At 41.0% G+C, this 16,825-nt stretch overlaps 1 protein-coding gene across 1 annotated transcript in view; it reads right to left on the reverse strand.

Moving 5' to 3' along the window:
* Positions 1–15,377: 15,377 nt before the first annotated feature.
* babam2 (BRISC and BRCA1 A complex member 2) overlaps positions 15,378–16,825 on the reverse strand; it is an 82,045-nt gene continuing 80,597 nt past the window's right edge. Inside the window, exons 9-12 of the mRNA XM_005799112.3 lie at positions 16,497–16,567; positions 16,338–16,420; positions 16,101–16,254; positions 15,378–16,003 (exon numbers count right to left, since the gene is read on the reverse strand). Coding sequence (XP_005799169.1) covers positions 15,940–16,003; positions 16,101–16,254; positions 16,338–16,420; positions 16,497–16,567 — 372 coding nt within the window. The 3' untranslated portion in view covers positions 15,378–15,939. The remainder of the gene's footprint in view (positions 16,004–16,100; positions 16,255–16,337; positions 16,421–16,496; positions 16,568–16,825) is intronic.

The following is a 16,825-nucleotide window of genomic DNA, read 5'->3' on the forward strand; positions in this document are numbered from 1 at the left end:
GGTTTCCTTGGTAAAAAAGAAAGCGTCAGACACTGGAGGGATTCCCTCCCCTTCATCTGCAGCCCGCCGGACCCAGAGCTCTCAGAAAGCGCTCCGGCCGCCCGGGGTCCGGTTTCGGTTACTAATCAGGGAAAACATTCAAACTGTGGGAAGTTTAGAGGCACTTTGAGGTCCCAGCAGTCTGGATGATCCGACACTGACAGGGGCCACAGGGGCGTCTCTAGAACGATTTGTGAGAGGCGAATCTTGGAGTCCATAAACATTAAATGCGATCATCTTGGATTGGTGTCGAGATATCTATGTTACAATGTAAATACACCAAATATGTGCTTTATAAAGATTTTTAAAACTGAAATATGTTAGTTTGAATGTATGTTGTTTTACTCCACTCCAGCTTCTAAAGTCACTGCTTGTTTCAATGTATTTGTTAATCTTCTGAAGACTGTTTTGTGTGCGTGTGTGGGCGTGTACTGGTATATACCACATATAGAGAACCACTTTCACATTATTTACCAACAAAGGGAGGTCATTCGTGGAAATGAGGATATTTTCCTGGTTCTCACCCCTTTTTTGCAGTTCTACTAGTTCTACTAGTTAGGTTTAGAAGTATGGTGTGAATTAAGTTTTTATTTAAGGTTACGGTTAGGAATAGACTAGTAATGGTTAGGTTTAAATAAAACGTCTGGGTTAAACATAAATGCACTCACTAAAAATGAATGGATGTCAATACAAAGTCCTCAGTTTGCATTCAAGTTCTTGTACTCGCATTAGGAGGAGGCGTGTGCGTGTGTGTGTGAAGACAATACTAAGTTCAGTTGGAAAAATAAATGTTATTAAACACAGAAAGATAGATCAATAGAAAGACTGAGTTTGAACCTTTCCAAAGAAATTAAACATTTACATTAAGTATTGTAGGTTTATTTTTTTACCAGAGACAGAAGATCTACACAAAATCCCCTCCAAATAAATACTTTAATACTTTAACTAAGATTTCTAACTAGCTGATCCCCCATCCAAACCATCCAAGCGCTATGACCTGCACAAAGTGGTGGTGTACCCACAAGGCACAGAAATAAGTTGTATCCCTTTAAGAGAGTACTCAGCTCATTATGTGTGAGAAAGGCACCTGTTACAGAATCGGCCTGCTTCATTCCAACCGCTCCACGTCGTCACCTCGGGCAAGTCTGAAGACCTGTCAGAGGTTGCCAGGGATCCTTGTAAGACTAGACCATCAGCAAGAATCTTGGTGAGAGAAGAAAACACTTCTGAGCTGATATTTTTGAAGTAGAAGTAAAAGATAATGGTCACTCTTACTGTGGAGTGCATGCAGAATCTTACCTCATGCAATAAGGGTGATTCTGAGAAAATCAAACTAGAATTAAATGGAAGAAGATTGTTAATGATATGAAGGGAGCTGTGACCACTGCCACAGGAAAACCATTGGTAAAGCTTCTCAGAACAATTGAGAAGGAAGAAGCAGATTTAATTGGCTGTTGCTGTTGGGGGGCGGAGAGCTTTCTTGCTTATACTTTAGGCTGGCTCCGACTGAACATACAATTTTAGAGTCACAGTTGTGTTTTTTGTCCAATGTCTCTAAGTCCCATTGTGTGTAATTAGGAGAGAGCGGTCAGATTCAACACGGCGGGACTGATTAGGTCAGCACAACAAACGCTGGAACTGAATTTCTGTGAAATGTGGGCTAATTGTAATTCGGACGCACCTCATGAACAAGGGCACGGCGCCCAGAATGTGACACGTTCCGCAATATAAAATGTCCTATTAAGTGTAATCCAATCTGCTACGGTTCCTATTTTAATCTGCATCACCACAGCTGGGTGTTCTGAGCTCCTAAAGCTCCTTCCAGCATGAGTGTTTGCCAGAAACACTCGTCCTGGTGAATAAGTTTATTTACTTACTAATTTATTTTCAAACTAGTGAAGAGGGGGAGTGATGGTTGTGGCAAAACTGACCAATGCTTAAATAAGGTCCAGATTTTTTTTTTAATTTGGCCCCTTTCTTACATGTACTGCTTGGTCATTGTTGAATTCAACACATCTGATAACACAAAATGAACTGAATTGACTGAAATAGTGCATTAGAACATTGAAAAGTTGATTTATATCAGTAATTCAAATCATAAAGCTAATTACATACAATTTGATAAATGTCATTTATTTTGTACATATGTACATTTAGCTTTGGTAATTATAATTTGCAATTGAAGAAAAGTAAGTCAACATTCAGCATCTCAGAAAGTTGGTGTATTGCATAAGTCTGATAAATGATTTGATACCAAAGTATTATCTTATGGCCAAAAGAATCACGAGAAAAAGACTGAAAATATCAGTTATTGTCCAGGAGATAGTCTCATGTAACGTCATTTTCTCGGACACCGAATGTTGGGATTTCATAAGCTGCAACACAGAAATGCAACACAATGTGTAACCTGTTGGATCCATTTTAGTTACACATTTGTGTTCAGGATCACTTAAATAAATCTACTTTTTCATCAGACTGCAATTTACCGAGTTGCCTCTACACCTCTGCTCAGGGTCAGATGATTAATAGAAAAGATTTCTTGACCACTTGCAGTTCAGAACACGAACATTTCAGCTGTAACTCTGCAGTCCTGCAACATGTGAACCCTTGGCAGACTCACTGGAAGTCCTTTTTCGCTGCATTAGCTTTTGAGTTGCGCTGCCTGGATGTGCTGCTGTTCCCAGGAGCAGAAAGCGTGCAGATGTTTCATACATCTCTATTTGAGTGATATTAATTTATGATGAATGCTTAGCCTGTAATATGCCAGCGGCGCAGCTTTTTGAACGGGAGCAGTGTTGCTAAGCGACACAGTTTCTGCTACATTGCTCGAGGGGAATCTAATCAGCCATAGTGCTATAATAATTAATGCCTTAAATATCATCTGAGCTGCTGCTGGCGGCAAAACACGGTCTGATGTGTTGACAGGTCCCGATAAGAGTCCAAATCTTTGGTTTAAGTGAATATAAAAAAGAGGAGAAAATACATCAGACTGTAAAGGTCCTATCTATGGGGTCACGGTCAGGTGAGACTGCAGACCGTGGGTCAGCGCGAGCGCATTGAGGTCAGCCGATGCGCAGTTTGCGCGCCACTGACGCGTCGACGTCCAGCCATCACACACCAGAAGGAATCAGGTGCATAGAACATCTCCTCTAGGAATTATAAACAGCTGTCAGGCTGCAACACAAGAGGCTTACCTGGCCGCGCGACGGAGGCTCGTGACGCAAGATGGCTCGTTCCTAATGTTCCCTTCAGGGCATCACGTGATAAATCTGAACCTGGAAAGTAAAGGCTAGTCTTTGTCTTAGAAGTTAAAGGCCAGTAAAGTCGGATTATAAGTAACAAAAAATAAAGTTTTAAGAAGTTTTGGTCTGGATTAACAAGATGGAGCCAGTTCCTTACAGTTTATCTGGATATATAAAAAAATATCTAGAATTATTCTCTCCAGACGATTAAAGCCATTCAAAGAAGGTCAGTTAAAAGTTACTGTATGATTATGCATTTGAAAAGAGCAAATAGTTAGTTTTGGTTTATATTATATTGATCTGTCACATCAAACCTCAATGAAATGCATACAATTTTGTGATTGCAATGTAACAAAAAAGCAAAACAGGTCAAGGTCAATACATTTCAAGGCCTTATGTCAGCAAACCAAAGATCCAAGTCTTTTCTTTCCTTTTTTTTTTTTTTAAAGAAAAATGTCTTTCATTTGTCGCAGCAGCTCATGTTTTTGTCTCATATGACATTTAAATAGATAAAAATCAGTTTTCTTCCACATTCTTTTCTAGTAGAAGCCTTTAACTGGAGAATGCCTCACAGGAAGTGACAGCAGCAGGTCCCTAGAAAACAAGAGTTGCTGCTGAATATTTAGTCCCATTTTCTTTACATTACAAACACTAATGTCACACTGAAATAACGACTATGCAGATTTTGACAATACATTGATTTGAAAGCAGATGCAATTGAGATGAGTTTTCTGTGTTTGAGCAAGAATCCAAGCTGCTTCTGCAAAATTAGATGCATCCCGGACGGATCTCCGACCCCTAATTCACTTTATTGCTAAACATTATCGAAACAGGTGTTTACCTGAGATTAATGTTTGAGTTCAGTTTTTTTTTTTTTTTTGCCCTTGCATTCTTTTGGTCTCTTTCGCCTGTAGCGTCATTCACCTGTCATGCAGTAAAACCTTAGCCTGGATAATACTCAGCGCGATCAGCATGGCTTATCTCTCAGCTCAGGTGCTGTCAGTGGGACATACGTAGGCACCAAAGTGCTGACTCAGACTGAGGAGACTGGGTTAAAGAGCAATCAGCATGACTGACAGCTGGGTTTATTATCATGTGAGTGGCCTGTTTACACAATTAATGCGCCGTTTTATTATGTAATGCTACAAAGAAACGGTGAAACGTGTCTGCACCAAAAAGAGGGGTGAATCTAGACTCGAACAACAGATTTCTTTTGTTGTTGTTGTTTGCATTAAGCTCACATGTTACATCTCATCTCAGTATTTTGTGCAGTTCTGACTTTAAAACATAAATCCAGTCACAGACCACCAGCTGTGCAGGAGCGTGGCTTTAAGAAGTGGCTGCTGTGAATTAAAGCAACCCTCCATCAGTGGTTTCATTTACCCGTTGCCTTGGTGACAGATGCAGTTCAGTCAACTTTAGCAAATCAAAAGGGATACTGTGAATGTCCAACACCTCCAGAGAGCTCGACTGTAGAAAGAGGAATATGGATTTGTCGAATCCATTGCCCTGCAGTTTGGTCAGTGGCAGGAAAAATTTTTTATCTTTGTGTCCTTCAAGACTAATCAAGTTTTTCTAAATGACTAAATAATGCATCTGTTGCATACTTCACCTACGATGTTGTTTGAGAACTTCCAGCTTTGATTGGATATTTACATTAGATATGTACGTACCCAGTAAAATGGAACAATCTGCTATTTGTGGTGTGCATATATTCAGAGTAACAGATTATGTAAGAGGTTCCATTTCCATTAATATTAGTCAGGGTTAAAAGAAGGAGAAAGTTTTTCCTGTAGGGCTGAGATGTGTTGCAACCTGAAACCTGCCTACGCATCGCTCCATCTGGATGCAGAGACGATGCTCCCTTTACTGTAAACAAATGGTTAACCTTCTTTTCATGAAACAAGTCATTGTCCCCTTTACCTAAGAGCAGATCCGCAACTAGAAGGAGAATTTTCGGTTTTGCCTCTCCGCTGTCTGACTTCAGCTTTGTCTTCAAAGATTTAGTCTATTATTTTAACCTACAGCCCCGTTTAATCAGGTGAACCACCTGCCCTGATGCCCAAAAGCTTCCAATCAGCACACTTGAGGGACTCTTGACAGTAACTTCAGCAGCTTTAAGGTATCAGTTCCTGATACAATGGAAGGAAGTGCGTCACAGGAACGCTGAAGCTCGAGACAAAGAAAACGGAACACAACTCAGGGCACAAACAGCTCAGAGTAAGAAGGGGAAGTGTTGTTGGAGCATGTAGTGGAAGAAGTGAACAAGTGGCAGGGTCTGAGAGAAGAAAGCACACGAGTGGTCGGGGGACTTCAGCCACCTGCAGCTCGCAAACAAGCAGGATCCTGACGTTTCTTCCACTTTTACTGGACGGCTTGTTTTTGACGAAGGAAAACAAATTTTCCCTTTCCGGTTCCACCTCGATGCAAGAAACAGAAGAGAGGAAAGTGTTGGCTGCCTGACAAAAGTGGGCTTATTATTATGTTTTGGTCCTCCTGCGAGTTGTTTTCCTCGTTGCTAGCCCAAAACAGTCAAATCAAATAACACTGGAGTGGCGCTCGGTGAGAGCAGCAACAGTTCTCTCACAATGGGCCAGTTTATCTTCGTCTGTCAACAAGGTTGTCAGTAATTTATGAGCACACGGGTCTGAGAGCAGACTCTGGGTTGTGCAGTCTGGAATGTTAATGGATTTTTTGTTGAGAAGTCCTGCTGTTGTTGACCTTAGCCAACAAACATATACAGCTGAAAGCCAATACATGTATGTATGTATTGTATGTAAATAAAGCCTGGTTACCTTTTTTCTCACTGTCTGACATTAAATCTGACCGAACTGTACCTATTTCAGCTCAGCTTTAGATAATCAAAATTACCTGCATTTGCAACAAGCCAAAATTTTGGGAAAGCCAAGATAATGAACAATGTCATGACTTCCTAAGCTCCCGAGAGGTTTATTTACAACATCTGAGTGAAATGAAGTCACACCTGTGGACACATCTTAAGGAAACGCCTCAAATGCAATCCGTCCTTTTATGACATCATGGAAAACTCAAAATAAATCCTTCAAGATATCAGAAAGAGGATTGTGGATTTTAACACTTTGTAGCCTACCGTATATGTCCATACATTATACAGTTATACAGGTGTGAACTGTATGGATCAACCCTCCACAGAGACCTTATGTTTGGAAACTTGACCTGTTGGAGGATTATTGAGGGAGTGTTTACCCAGGGTACCAAACAGGCGAGGACTTCTTCTGATTTCCTGATTTTTCTGATTAATGGTTTTGTACTGGTATAGCACCTTATGAAGTGCAGAGGACCCCAAAGCTCTTCGCACTACAGTTTTTTACCCCCCCCACACACACATGCTGATGGTGGCGAGCTACTGGATAGTAGCCACAGCAGGCAAAGTGGCTGAAGTGTCTTACCCAAGGGCACAACTACAGAAGAGAATGAAGTGGGGATTGAACCAGCAACCCGCCGATTGCAGTGCAAACTCCTACCACCATCGGCCATTAAAATTAAAAATAAAATTACAAAATGAGAAAAACTATTTAAGGAAAATGAAAACTTGTTTAGCTCCATTGAACAGGACGGAAAATAAGAAGGAAGAGAGAAGGGGAAGTCATGCAGCAAATACCTCGGGAATTGAACCCAGGACAAAATCGTCGATGACAACAGCCTCTGCGCATGGTGCATGCACTATACCGACCAAGCCGCCCAGCACGCCAAACATGAACACTTTTGCCGGTTACTGTTCTTTTTGCTTCTCTAAAAAAAAGCTGTTTGTGATACAGCTGCAGTCCATTTTTGTAAGTCACTACAATAAAGTACAGCCACTTAAATCCTAATTGTCATGCAATCTAAACTGGTTGCAATGATGATAGTGCTATTCCAGCCATTTTTCAGCTAAAACAACCTCAATCTCAGATTTCGGTGCAGCTCTTTGTGTATCCTGCTGGTGTTTATTTATACAACACATAACTCAGAGCACTCAGCACAATTATGAAGTACTGTTGTTCTCAAGTCGTGATTAAAATGCAAGACCAGCTTGCTGCCCCCATCTCCAACTGAGTCCTTCATACAGGACGCATTATGGTGAACACAACAATCTATGTTTCGGTCTGAAGCTTTACATCTGAAATGGTTCAACTGTTCAGCTGCTCAGTCTTTGTTTATGATGCTATTTTGTTGTCTGTGAAAATACTTCCCAGAAGTCTCCTGCTGAACTAAAACTGAGGGTGGTAAAGAGACTGTGTTTGCTTTGGATTTTCACCTGAGGATGACTTAGTTTCAGAGCTTTTGATCCGTTCTGCTAACTGTCTGCACATTTCTTCCTAAAGCCAGGAAATACTTACAAACCACTTGTCCCTGCCTCTGAAAATTGTCCCAGGAAGTGGTAGCAGTGTTTAGAAGCCTTCCCTGATCTGGTGCTGCCTACAGGAAGATTACTTGTGGCACGTTTTTACATGTAATTGTGCATCTACGGAAACATAAAAAGATATTGTGTGTGAGCTCAAAGTGCATTTGTGTCACTTCCTGACACTTCTCTTCACTGCAGAATAGTCTTCATTGTTTTAACTGATGAGTTGAGTAGTTGTTCTGGAAGACTGAAAGATTCTTTAATGTGCTCTTAAATCCTCTCACTGCTCATTCTTGGAAATGTGCACTTCAAAAACCAGAAACACACAGTAGTTACTTAGGATTTCACTGTTGTTGTGCTCCTCCATAACACACCTTCAAAGGTCTTCCCATAACCACTATTTTTACTTTAAAAAATTGGACTTGAATAAAAGTGTAAAGAGAATGAACAATGAAATGCAGTGAAGTTTGAGGCTGTAATATGTCAGGACCTGGAAATGTTTAGTTGTTATTTAATTATTTTTAAGAGCACCATAAAACATGGTGAATGCGAACTTGTGTAAGTGAACTTTGCTCATGTTTAACCTCTTGTCTGTGTTCAGGAACTGCTTAACTGAAGTCTCAGTGTTTTGGGGGGTTTATTGAGCTTCTTAAATTTTCCATGGTTTTCTGAATGTGTTTGAAAATGTGGTGCAACCCTAATGCATGATTGTTTTGACAGTATGACATGAAAAAAATGTATGAGTGTCTCATCATCATCACCAACAGTGAACTAAACCATATAACATGAATCTTTAAAGCATTAATGTATTCTTACTGTTTAAGGTAAAGCTCAATGATCAAACCAAACCTAGAAAAGGAGCAGTGGCTGATCTTCTTTCGGGGGTTCTTCCTCCTCCGGTGCGTCCATTCCTTCCAGCTCAATGGAGGCTTAATGTGAGTGTTGAAAAGTGGAAAATTTAATTAGGCTGCCAAAGGGGGTTTATGTCACTTGGCACGAGCTGTCTCCATCGTCCGCTCCCTCCCTGCCCCCCGTTATCACTCCCCCTCCTCTGCTCTCGCCCTTTGCTCTTCTTCTTCGTCAGCTGCAGCAACCTTCTTGTTTGCACTTCTTCTTGTACTTTTAGCTGATCCTCCGGGACATGACCCACCAGGTCAAAGAGGCAGACGGAGGTCAACAGTTTAGTGCAGAACAGAGCGGGTGTGAACTGATGTGTGGATACACTGAAGCAGCAAGGTTGCTTCTCGTGACATAATTACTGCCAAACTGTCACCACTTAAGCTTAGATTGGTCCTTCTATCTGCCGTTGAACCTTTAAGCGAAACTAAAATGTGACAATGTTATTCAAGACGCTATTACGTGGTTGCAGCAGACTGTGGAGAAGTTTCATAGGTACTCTCATCGTTTTGGATTATAAAGAAGCATTTTTGACTTAAATACCTTTTTTGTGTCTATGTTTACATCAGGTGTGGCTGGATCAGTGTCCCAGGAACAAATACCTGCTCTCAGGCCTGTTTTTGTCCCCACCCATCACGCACACACACACACACGCCAACTTTTGTCCACACTACTACAAACTTTTCTGTTCTGAACATTGTGTTAAATCCTTCAAGATTCTCAAACCTGCTTCCTTCAGAGACTCTAGTTGTCTGATGATTATGCTGCCATTTATCAGAGAGTACCTGTGCTTCATTATAATAGAATATTTCAATCCATCTGTTGCATAAACACACGGATATACATGGATGCCAAAATGGAGGGGATGACGTCTTACTCTGCTGTTTTTAGTTATAGATGAGCACAGGCTGCACCTGTAACAATTTGATAGAAATAAATTCTGATTAAAAGTTTTAATTAAAAGTAGCCATGTCAAAAAAAAATGGATTCAAACAGAATGTTCCCAGTTAAATAATGTTTCTTTATTACATGCAGTTAAAACCAGACACTTGTGCTACATACCAAGGCACACAATCGTTTTTACAGTCTGACATTAAAATTTGACTAAAATCTTGAAGTTATTTATTTTGCTTTGGTGGAATTCTTTTGAAAACTAAAACTTAATTTATACATTTTGGCATCCTTCCACTAGGTTCGCATAATGATTGACAAAATATTCCCTTAGCATGTCAACCAGTAAAACACTCACTGTCGGGAGAGTGGTCTCAAACTTGCAAGCTTCTTTTATTCTTCAAATGTACCAATGGTCCATGTGGCCAAATTGTTCATCTTTACTGTAGTTTCATCACAACACACCTCTAAGTGTATTTGTAATCTGTAGCATTTTATTTTGCAATAGGTGTAACACTGTCTTCCTCTCTCACTGGCCTTGCAGCTCATATCCGTAGACTGTGGATAACAACACTCTTCATACGGTCGTCTGCTTCTGTTCTTGGGCAGAAATCGCTCGAGAAAGGATATGACAAATGGAGTAATTTGTGGGCAAACAAAAACAGAATGTTTGAAAGAAAAAAGCCAAACCACAACCATTATTAGCTGCCCAAGAGGTCAGTGCAACCTCTTGCCCACCAGTATATGTTTCGTCTCCGAGGTAACCAGAGGTTCTACTCACAAATAGTCTCCCCACAACACTACATAAGGTTAAAACTGGAAGTGGTGACAGATAGATCCTTTCCTTTGTCATTTAGATGGAAGGATGGTCAGAAGGCAGCACTCTAGTACGTCCAGCTGGAATCGGAGGTGTTGCTATGGAGATAGTCGACGAGACAGCAGTCTCTCACTTGCGGCTTTAAATGCTGCATAGTTGCAACTGTAAATAATCCATCCTGTTATACAAGGGATAAACATTAGAGGGACGAAGCGGTGGTTGTTTCCTGCAGGTCAGCTCAAAGCTGTGCTCTGCTAATGGCTCAGCTGCCCAGCCTCCACCTTCAGGGACTCTGCATTTCATGCATCTTTTTTCTTTTTTTGACTAACATGGCTGCCTTCCAGTCACCCTCTTTCTTAACAAACTGTCCACCAACCGCCAAACATCATGAAGGTCATCTTTATCTACTGAAGAAAATCCCCATTCTAGGAATTTCCTGAAGCTTGAGAACATGCAACACCATTCTTGGAATAGATGAAAACAGGGGTTTTTGCATGATTGCTTGAATCCTATCTGCACTAACTCAGAAGATAATGCTGGGAGCTTTGCTTGGAGTCACCCCAACGAAACATATAAAGATCACCCTCAGAAGTAAACAAGAATATTTCCACTTTAACTTGCACAGGTAAAGGAGCAAAGCAGATAGCAGTGCTGGAAAATTAAAAATAAAAAAACTAAATGTAAAGTCTGATGATGATATATTTCTTCTTGGTGACACAATCTATCCACTGAGTAAAGAGCAATAGCCCTCCAATAACTGAAATTGCTAACGACTCATTTTCGGATACTCACTTTGTGCAAATCAGCGATTCATCACGTGGCGGCATCACATTTTGTCAGTCTCAAACTAAAAACTTTCCCTTAACTCGTCAGGGAACATCCTCATTCTTTCTGCACTCTCCCAACTTATGGGTATTTATTTTTCCAAGGGAGGAGGTGGTTAGGGAGGAGGAAGGGAAGCGGGGAGTCTTGTCACATTACATGTACCTGTCTGCGCGCGTCTTCACTTGCAGCTGTCATCCCACCTGACAGGTCTATCAGTGTCCACGGCTGATCGGAACGCGTCCCTCAGCCTGACAGGCTGAACCGACAGTGCCGAGATCCAGACTGACAGCTCCCCAGGTAGGCGGGGGGGTGAGGAAGGGAGAGATAGGAGAAGGAGGCCACAGAGTAGGGGGAGTAAAATAGTAAATGGCCTGTATTTGTATGGCGCTTTATCAAGTCAGAGGACTCCAAAGCATGTGATGCCACGGAAAGTGATTCACCCATCCATACACACATTCACATGCTGTACAGTACCACTAGAATGCATTTATAGACGCCTTTACTTGTTCTACTATTTGTAACGTTAAAGACCTGTTTGGAAACAGACTTTAGAAACATCATTTGTAAATGAAAAGGCAAAAACTGGTTCCTAGAAAAAGGTGCACATTTGTTAGAACTAACTGTTTTCACACCTATGGCTGAATTATCTTAAATCCCCATTTGTTGCTGTCAGTGTCAAGTCTTCTTGCTCACATTTCTACATGCTTGGGATATTTGTTTTGGAGTATTTTCTTCTTTAATAGATCCTTAGATCAAGCTCAGCAGCAAGCAGAGCCAGGATTTTTTTAGGTTTGTTCAGATAAAGTCACATGGAAACCAGATGCACCTGAGAAACATTTGTGTGATAATAAAGGATGCGAATTCTTATGTACTGTTTCACTTGCCATTGTGCTCAATTTTGTTTAGACCTTCTTAAACAAAATAGTGTTCAAATTTTGATTCACTATCACTCAAAATGTGGAACACGTAGATTGTTTCTGTTCCTGTAAATTAGAGCGTACAAATGCTTCAAGCTCATCAAAGCTCTTAAAGCTAATTTCACAAAATCATCTGCTTAGATGTGCATATCCGATCCAAATCTTCTAGTAAAGAAGTCTGTTTTGGCTAAGAGTCTGCAGAGGAAACACACTGTGCCAGTTTCAGTATTTTTCACTAAAATTGTCATCTTCTGTGACGATCGTGCACACTTAAGCGAAGCCAAACAGCTTGCTTGAGGAGCTGTATTCCAGAGAAAATCAACCACCTGCGGGAAGTGCTTTAGTTAAGGTTTAAACCAAGTGTCAATGATCGCACCCACAGGGGGTGGAATAAAGAGAGTCCCCTCCCCAGTTTGAAGAAAATCTCTCTTTATCTTGTCAGGGGCCATCGAAAACAAGCTCCTTCCAGTAAAACGAGACAAAACGGGAAAACCTAAAAGCTCCTGGGCGAAAACTCATCTGATCAGCTTAGCTACGCTCTCCTGGCGTCTGGTGTATGAGGAGTAATTAGCAATTAACAAGCAGGGTTTAACTGGATCCAGTTATTAACCAAAGGTTTGAGCAAGGAGAGGTGTTTGACACGGGACTGCAGCATTTCCTCAAGTTTGGTAACAAAGAAAAAAAAAAGTAGAGTGAGGAAGCAGTAATTCTTTTTTTTCCTGAATTCCTAGATCAAACAGGCTGCAACAAAGGCCTCAAAATCCCCCCTCCACTCTCCTCCTCCTGCTCTCTTTCCAAAATTAGTTAAGCCTTTCAGCTCCATCATCCCCAACATGGCTTGCATCAACAACCCTACGCTGCTCTGCAAATGCCGCACACGGCTCCTGAAATCCACCCTTCCCTATTCGAAACATGCTGGAGATCAGGAGCAAGCCGCGAGAAATGGGGAAAACTTTCAGCACGCTGCTCTGCAAGGCCCTCAGCAGTCTGCCTTCTCTATGGGTGGAAACGTTGCAGAAAAGAAGAAAGATGGGGAGGAAGAACGACAGATCGAAAGAGTCGGAGTGCAGTCACACGAGAGGGGAAGTAAACTCCATTAGGGCGCCTGTCCACCTTCGCTGACACATTCGGGCCTTTTGGACGTTTCTTGTCTCCCTCAGATTAGCTCACTCTTGCGGCCGTTTGTCATCTCTCAGGGGGATGATTCAGGATTTTCCGTCACTTTTACAGTCACTCATTTTATATGTTTGTGTTTCTCAAAAGTTTCCCGTGACTCCGCTGACTTCTGGGATGAAGTGGGAAGGGTGACGCCGAGAGTTGCTGGGTTTTTGAGTGATCCTGTTTTGCACACTTGTCATTTCCTGAAGGCTGGCAGGTCCTTAGTGCCTGCAAGCGTCATGCTTATGGGTTTGTCTGTCACCACTACGTTAATCTAATGTAAATATTCATGCTTCCAGGACACCTTTTCCTGAACAAAGGTGAAACTCCTTAAGGAAAATATGACAGCTGAATTTACATTTGGGAGTCCAATCAGTTTCATGGAACAAAAACCATCGTCTCATCAGTCTGATCACCCTGTGTCCGAAGATTCCCGACTAAAATTTCCAGTCTAATTATTCCATCTGACTGCAGTTGAAGACGGTCGGATTAGTGGATTTGGAGAATTAGCTGTGAGGGTTGGCAGACCTCTGAACTGTGATTCAGAGGGCTGAGAAATACATCTTCAAAAGGTACCTTCACAGGATCATTAACGCTGGATAAATCCATGTTAAGATGTCTAAAAGCGTGTTAAGGTGAGCCGCGTTTAGGTGCAGACGTGTGTTTAGATGGGAGGCTAACTAGATGTGACTCTGCAACGCAGTTTAGGCCACTTTGGAGGGAATTGTTTGAGTTATTTAAAGGGCTTATGTCAGCTTGGATCAACATCAGCAACTGAAGAAAAACTTCAGGAGGGAATGCTTTCCCTAATTGACACTCCAAGTTGGTGAACTTTACCTTCTGTGGTGTTGTAATCTCCATTTAAGCTCATGAATCAGTGACTGTGCTTTTAAACATTAGGTTAAACTCAGACGGTCCAATTCTTAGCGGGAGAAAAAAGGAAATAAATAAAAAATCAATCGTTACCTTTTTGAGCTCAGGGTCGTGACGCCTGGAGCCCGCTGTCATTTCCAACTATTCTTTTCTTGAGCTTGTTAAAGAAGCTGACCCCCACCGCCCCTCCTCCCTCCCCTCAAAATAAAAGCATCTTATCCTGCGGCTGACAGACGAGATGTTTCGAAAGCAGGTCGGGAAAGGTTAGAGCGACAAATGCGGAGTGGGGCATTGAAAAATATTCTTTGCTTTTTTTTTTCTTTTTAAATTACTTTATTTAGAGGGTTGATGCTATTAAATGCCCCAGATACATTCAGCCTATAGTTCTCAATTAGACCTGACAGTTGCTGCTTTACAGACAATAAATATAGCGAGGGGCTGCGCCTCTGGTCAGGAAGGACCCCGAACTAGGAGCCTCATATTTAATGATGCAAACAAGTGAACATGCACACACACCCCCACACACATTCTTATCTTCCTGTCTCCAGATTACAGGAACACTGTCGCCCTGCTGCAGCAAACTGCTTTCTGAGGTTATAGATTTTTTTGAAATACATAAGTTGGAAAAGTGTTTGCAAGAAAGACACAATATGATGAAACATCACTTAGGTAATTTGTGCACACATCTCTTGTGTTATTGTGTCATTGTTTTTCCTCATTTGCATGAACTCCTTTTTCACTGCAGCTTTAACCAGAAGACATTCTCTAGCTATTTTTTCCAGCTGACATACAGCAGCTACTTGTCCGATGTTTATATATATATTTTTGCACAGTAAATGAGCTCAGAATTACAGCCGGGTTTAAGCTTTACACCTTTGTGTTACGTTACATTTCTGTTGGTGTGTTTTCACTGTGTGCCACCATGTGGAAACTATTTCTATCCACATGTCCTTTACAATCATGCATCAGTTTATTCCTCCTGGTAAATGTGGTGTTATTTGACAAATTAGCCAGATAATAAATCAGATTTTAATTGTGCATGCTACATTTCATGTGATTCTAATTTCTGATTGGCACACTTAATTCTCAGGAAAGAAATATGATCAAACCAAAATATCTCTAGGCAGCATCTTGCTGACAGATAATATTTACGGGAGTCACATAAGTCTAGCAGATGATGAGTAGGTTCTAAAACAATACTTTACATCATTAGTTATTACAGTAGGTATGAAAAATGACCAAAAATGAACACTTTTCAATGAGCAATGTTATGCAAATCTATCCCACAATGTATTTTATATATTTTTTCTAAAATCTTCGGGAAAACAGATATGCTCAATAAAAAGACAATGACAGTCAGGAGAAAAGTGTTTTACTGAAAGAAAATTTTGGAATAACATTTTTGGGAATAACTCAAAGTATTGTCAACATGTCAGTAAAAGTCTTCACCAATCATTTAAGACAGGAAACATTCAAGTGAATAAGAAAAGCTTTAAAGTATTTTAACATCAACAGCTGTGCACAACTTGATAACAATATGATGAAAGCAAGTAAACAAAGCTTGTTCTTTCAGCTCCTTTTAAAGCAAATGTGTGCATGGAGTTTCCAGACGTCATACATAAAACAATGTTCATTGTAAGAAATAGCGCAACACAAGCTGTCACGTTAATTTTCTGTCAGAGCTTCAAGAATGATGGCGTTTTACTCTGCTGTCAACACTTATGATGAATCTTCATGACGCCTAGAAAACAAAGTTCTACAAAAAAAAGTGGCTTCTCCCATCAGCTTCAGTGAAAAAAAAAAAGCAGGATTCAAAGTCTTTGCAGACGAACCCCTCCGCTCCCTCCCCCCAAAAAAACAAGTACACAAGAACACAAACAGTGACACACTCCAGCAAATGTCAAAGCGAGACGAGAGCTACAGTTTCCCATTGGCGAAGGCTCCCTCCTGGAACTGAGGGATGAAGCTCTTGAAGTAGGCTCTGAAAGAAAGATCAAGGTTGAAGATTTAGGCTTGTTCTTTCTAATTACAATAAGTAGCACTTACAGTAGGACCTATACGCAGCAAGTGTTACATACTTTGCCCTTTTGGCCATCTCGTTGCCATCCCAACGTGGGCTGTAGGGATACGACGTCTGCACCTGAGAATAGAGCTGACCGCTGTTGGTGAAGTGGTACACAGACTGGAAGGTGAGGGTGGGCTGATCCCTGGGGAAGTACAGCGGGAGATCCACTACAAGGTGCAGAAAACAATGGATGAATGTTAGGAAAAATCTAGCTGAACACAATCATTAGGTTTGTGCTTGAGCCTCCTACCATGGACTAGGAAGCAGAAGTCTTTCCACATGAGGAGTAGAGTGAGTTTAGTGAATCCCTCTGCGTCGTACTCCACCACCCCCCTGAAACACGCCACACTGTTTATATCGTTTTATATTCATTACTGAGTTCTGATGCAGATGTGGAAAACCGACTCACATTCCAAAGTGGCTCAGAAAAGCAGCGATGTACTCCCTCCGTTTGTGGTAACCTTGTATGACATACTGTACCTGGACAGAATGAAGCAAAAATATGAGCGGAAAAAAACACAACCACAAGCACTTCAACACGTAGGCTCCCACATTTTTAAAAAACGAGGAGAAAACCTACATTTTTTATACAAAAAGTTAACAAAATATAAGTTAATCTCTCAGTAGATACAGTTAATCCCAAAATTATTCAAACCCATGACAGATTTAGCTTTAGTGATCTTTTCAAGTTTTACTAACTTTTTTTTTTTGACTTAAAGTAAAGGTACATATTATACC

This window comes from Xiphophorus maculatus, chromosome 19 (genome assembly GCF_002775205.1).
Source record: "Xiphophorus maculatus strain JP 163 A chromosome 19, X_maculatus-5.0-male, whole genome shotgun sequence".
Lineage (NCBI taxonomy): Eukaryota > Metazoa > Chordata > Actinopteri > Cyprinodontiformes > Poeciliidae > Xiphophorus > Xiphophorus maculatus.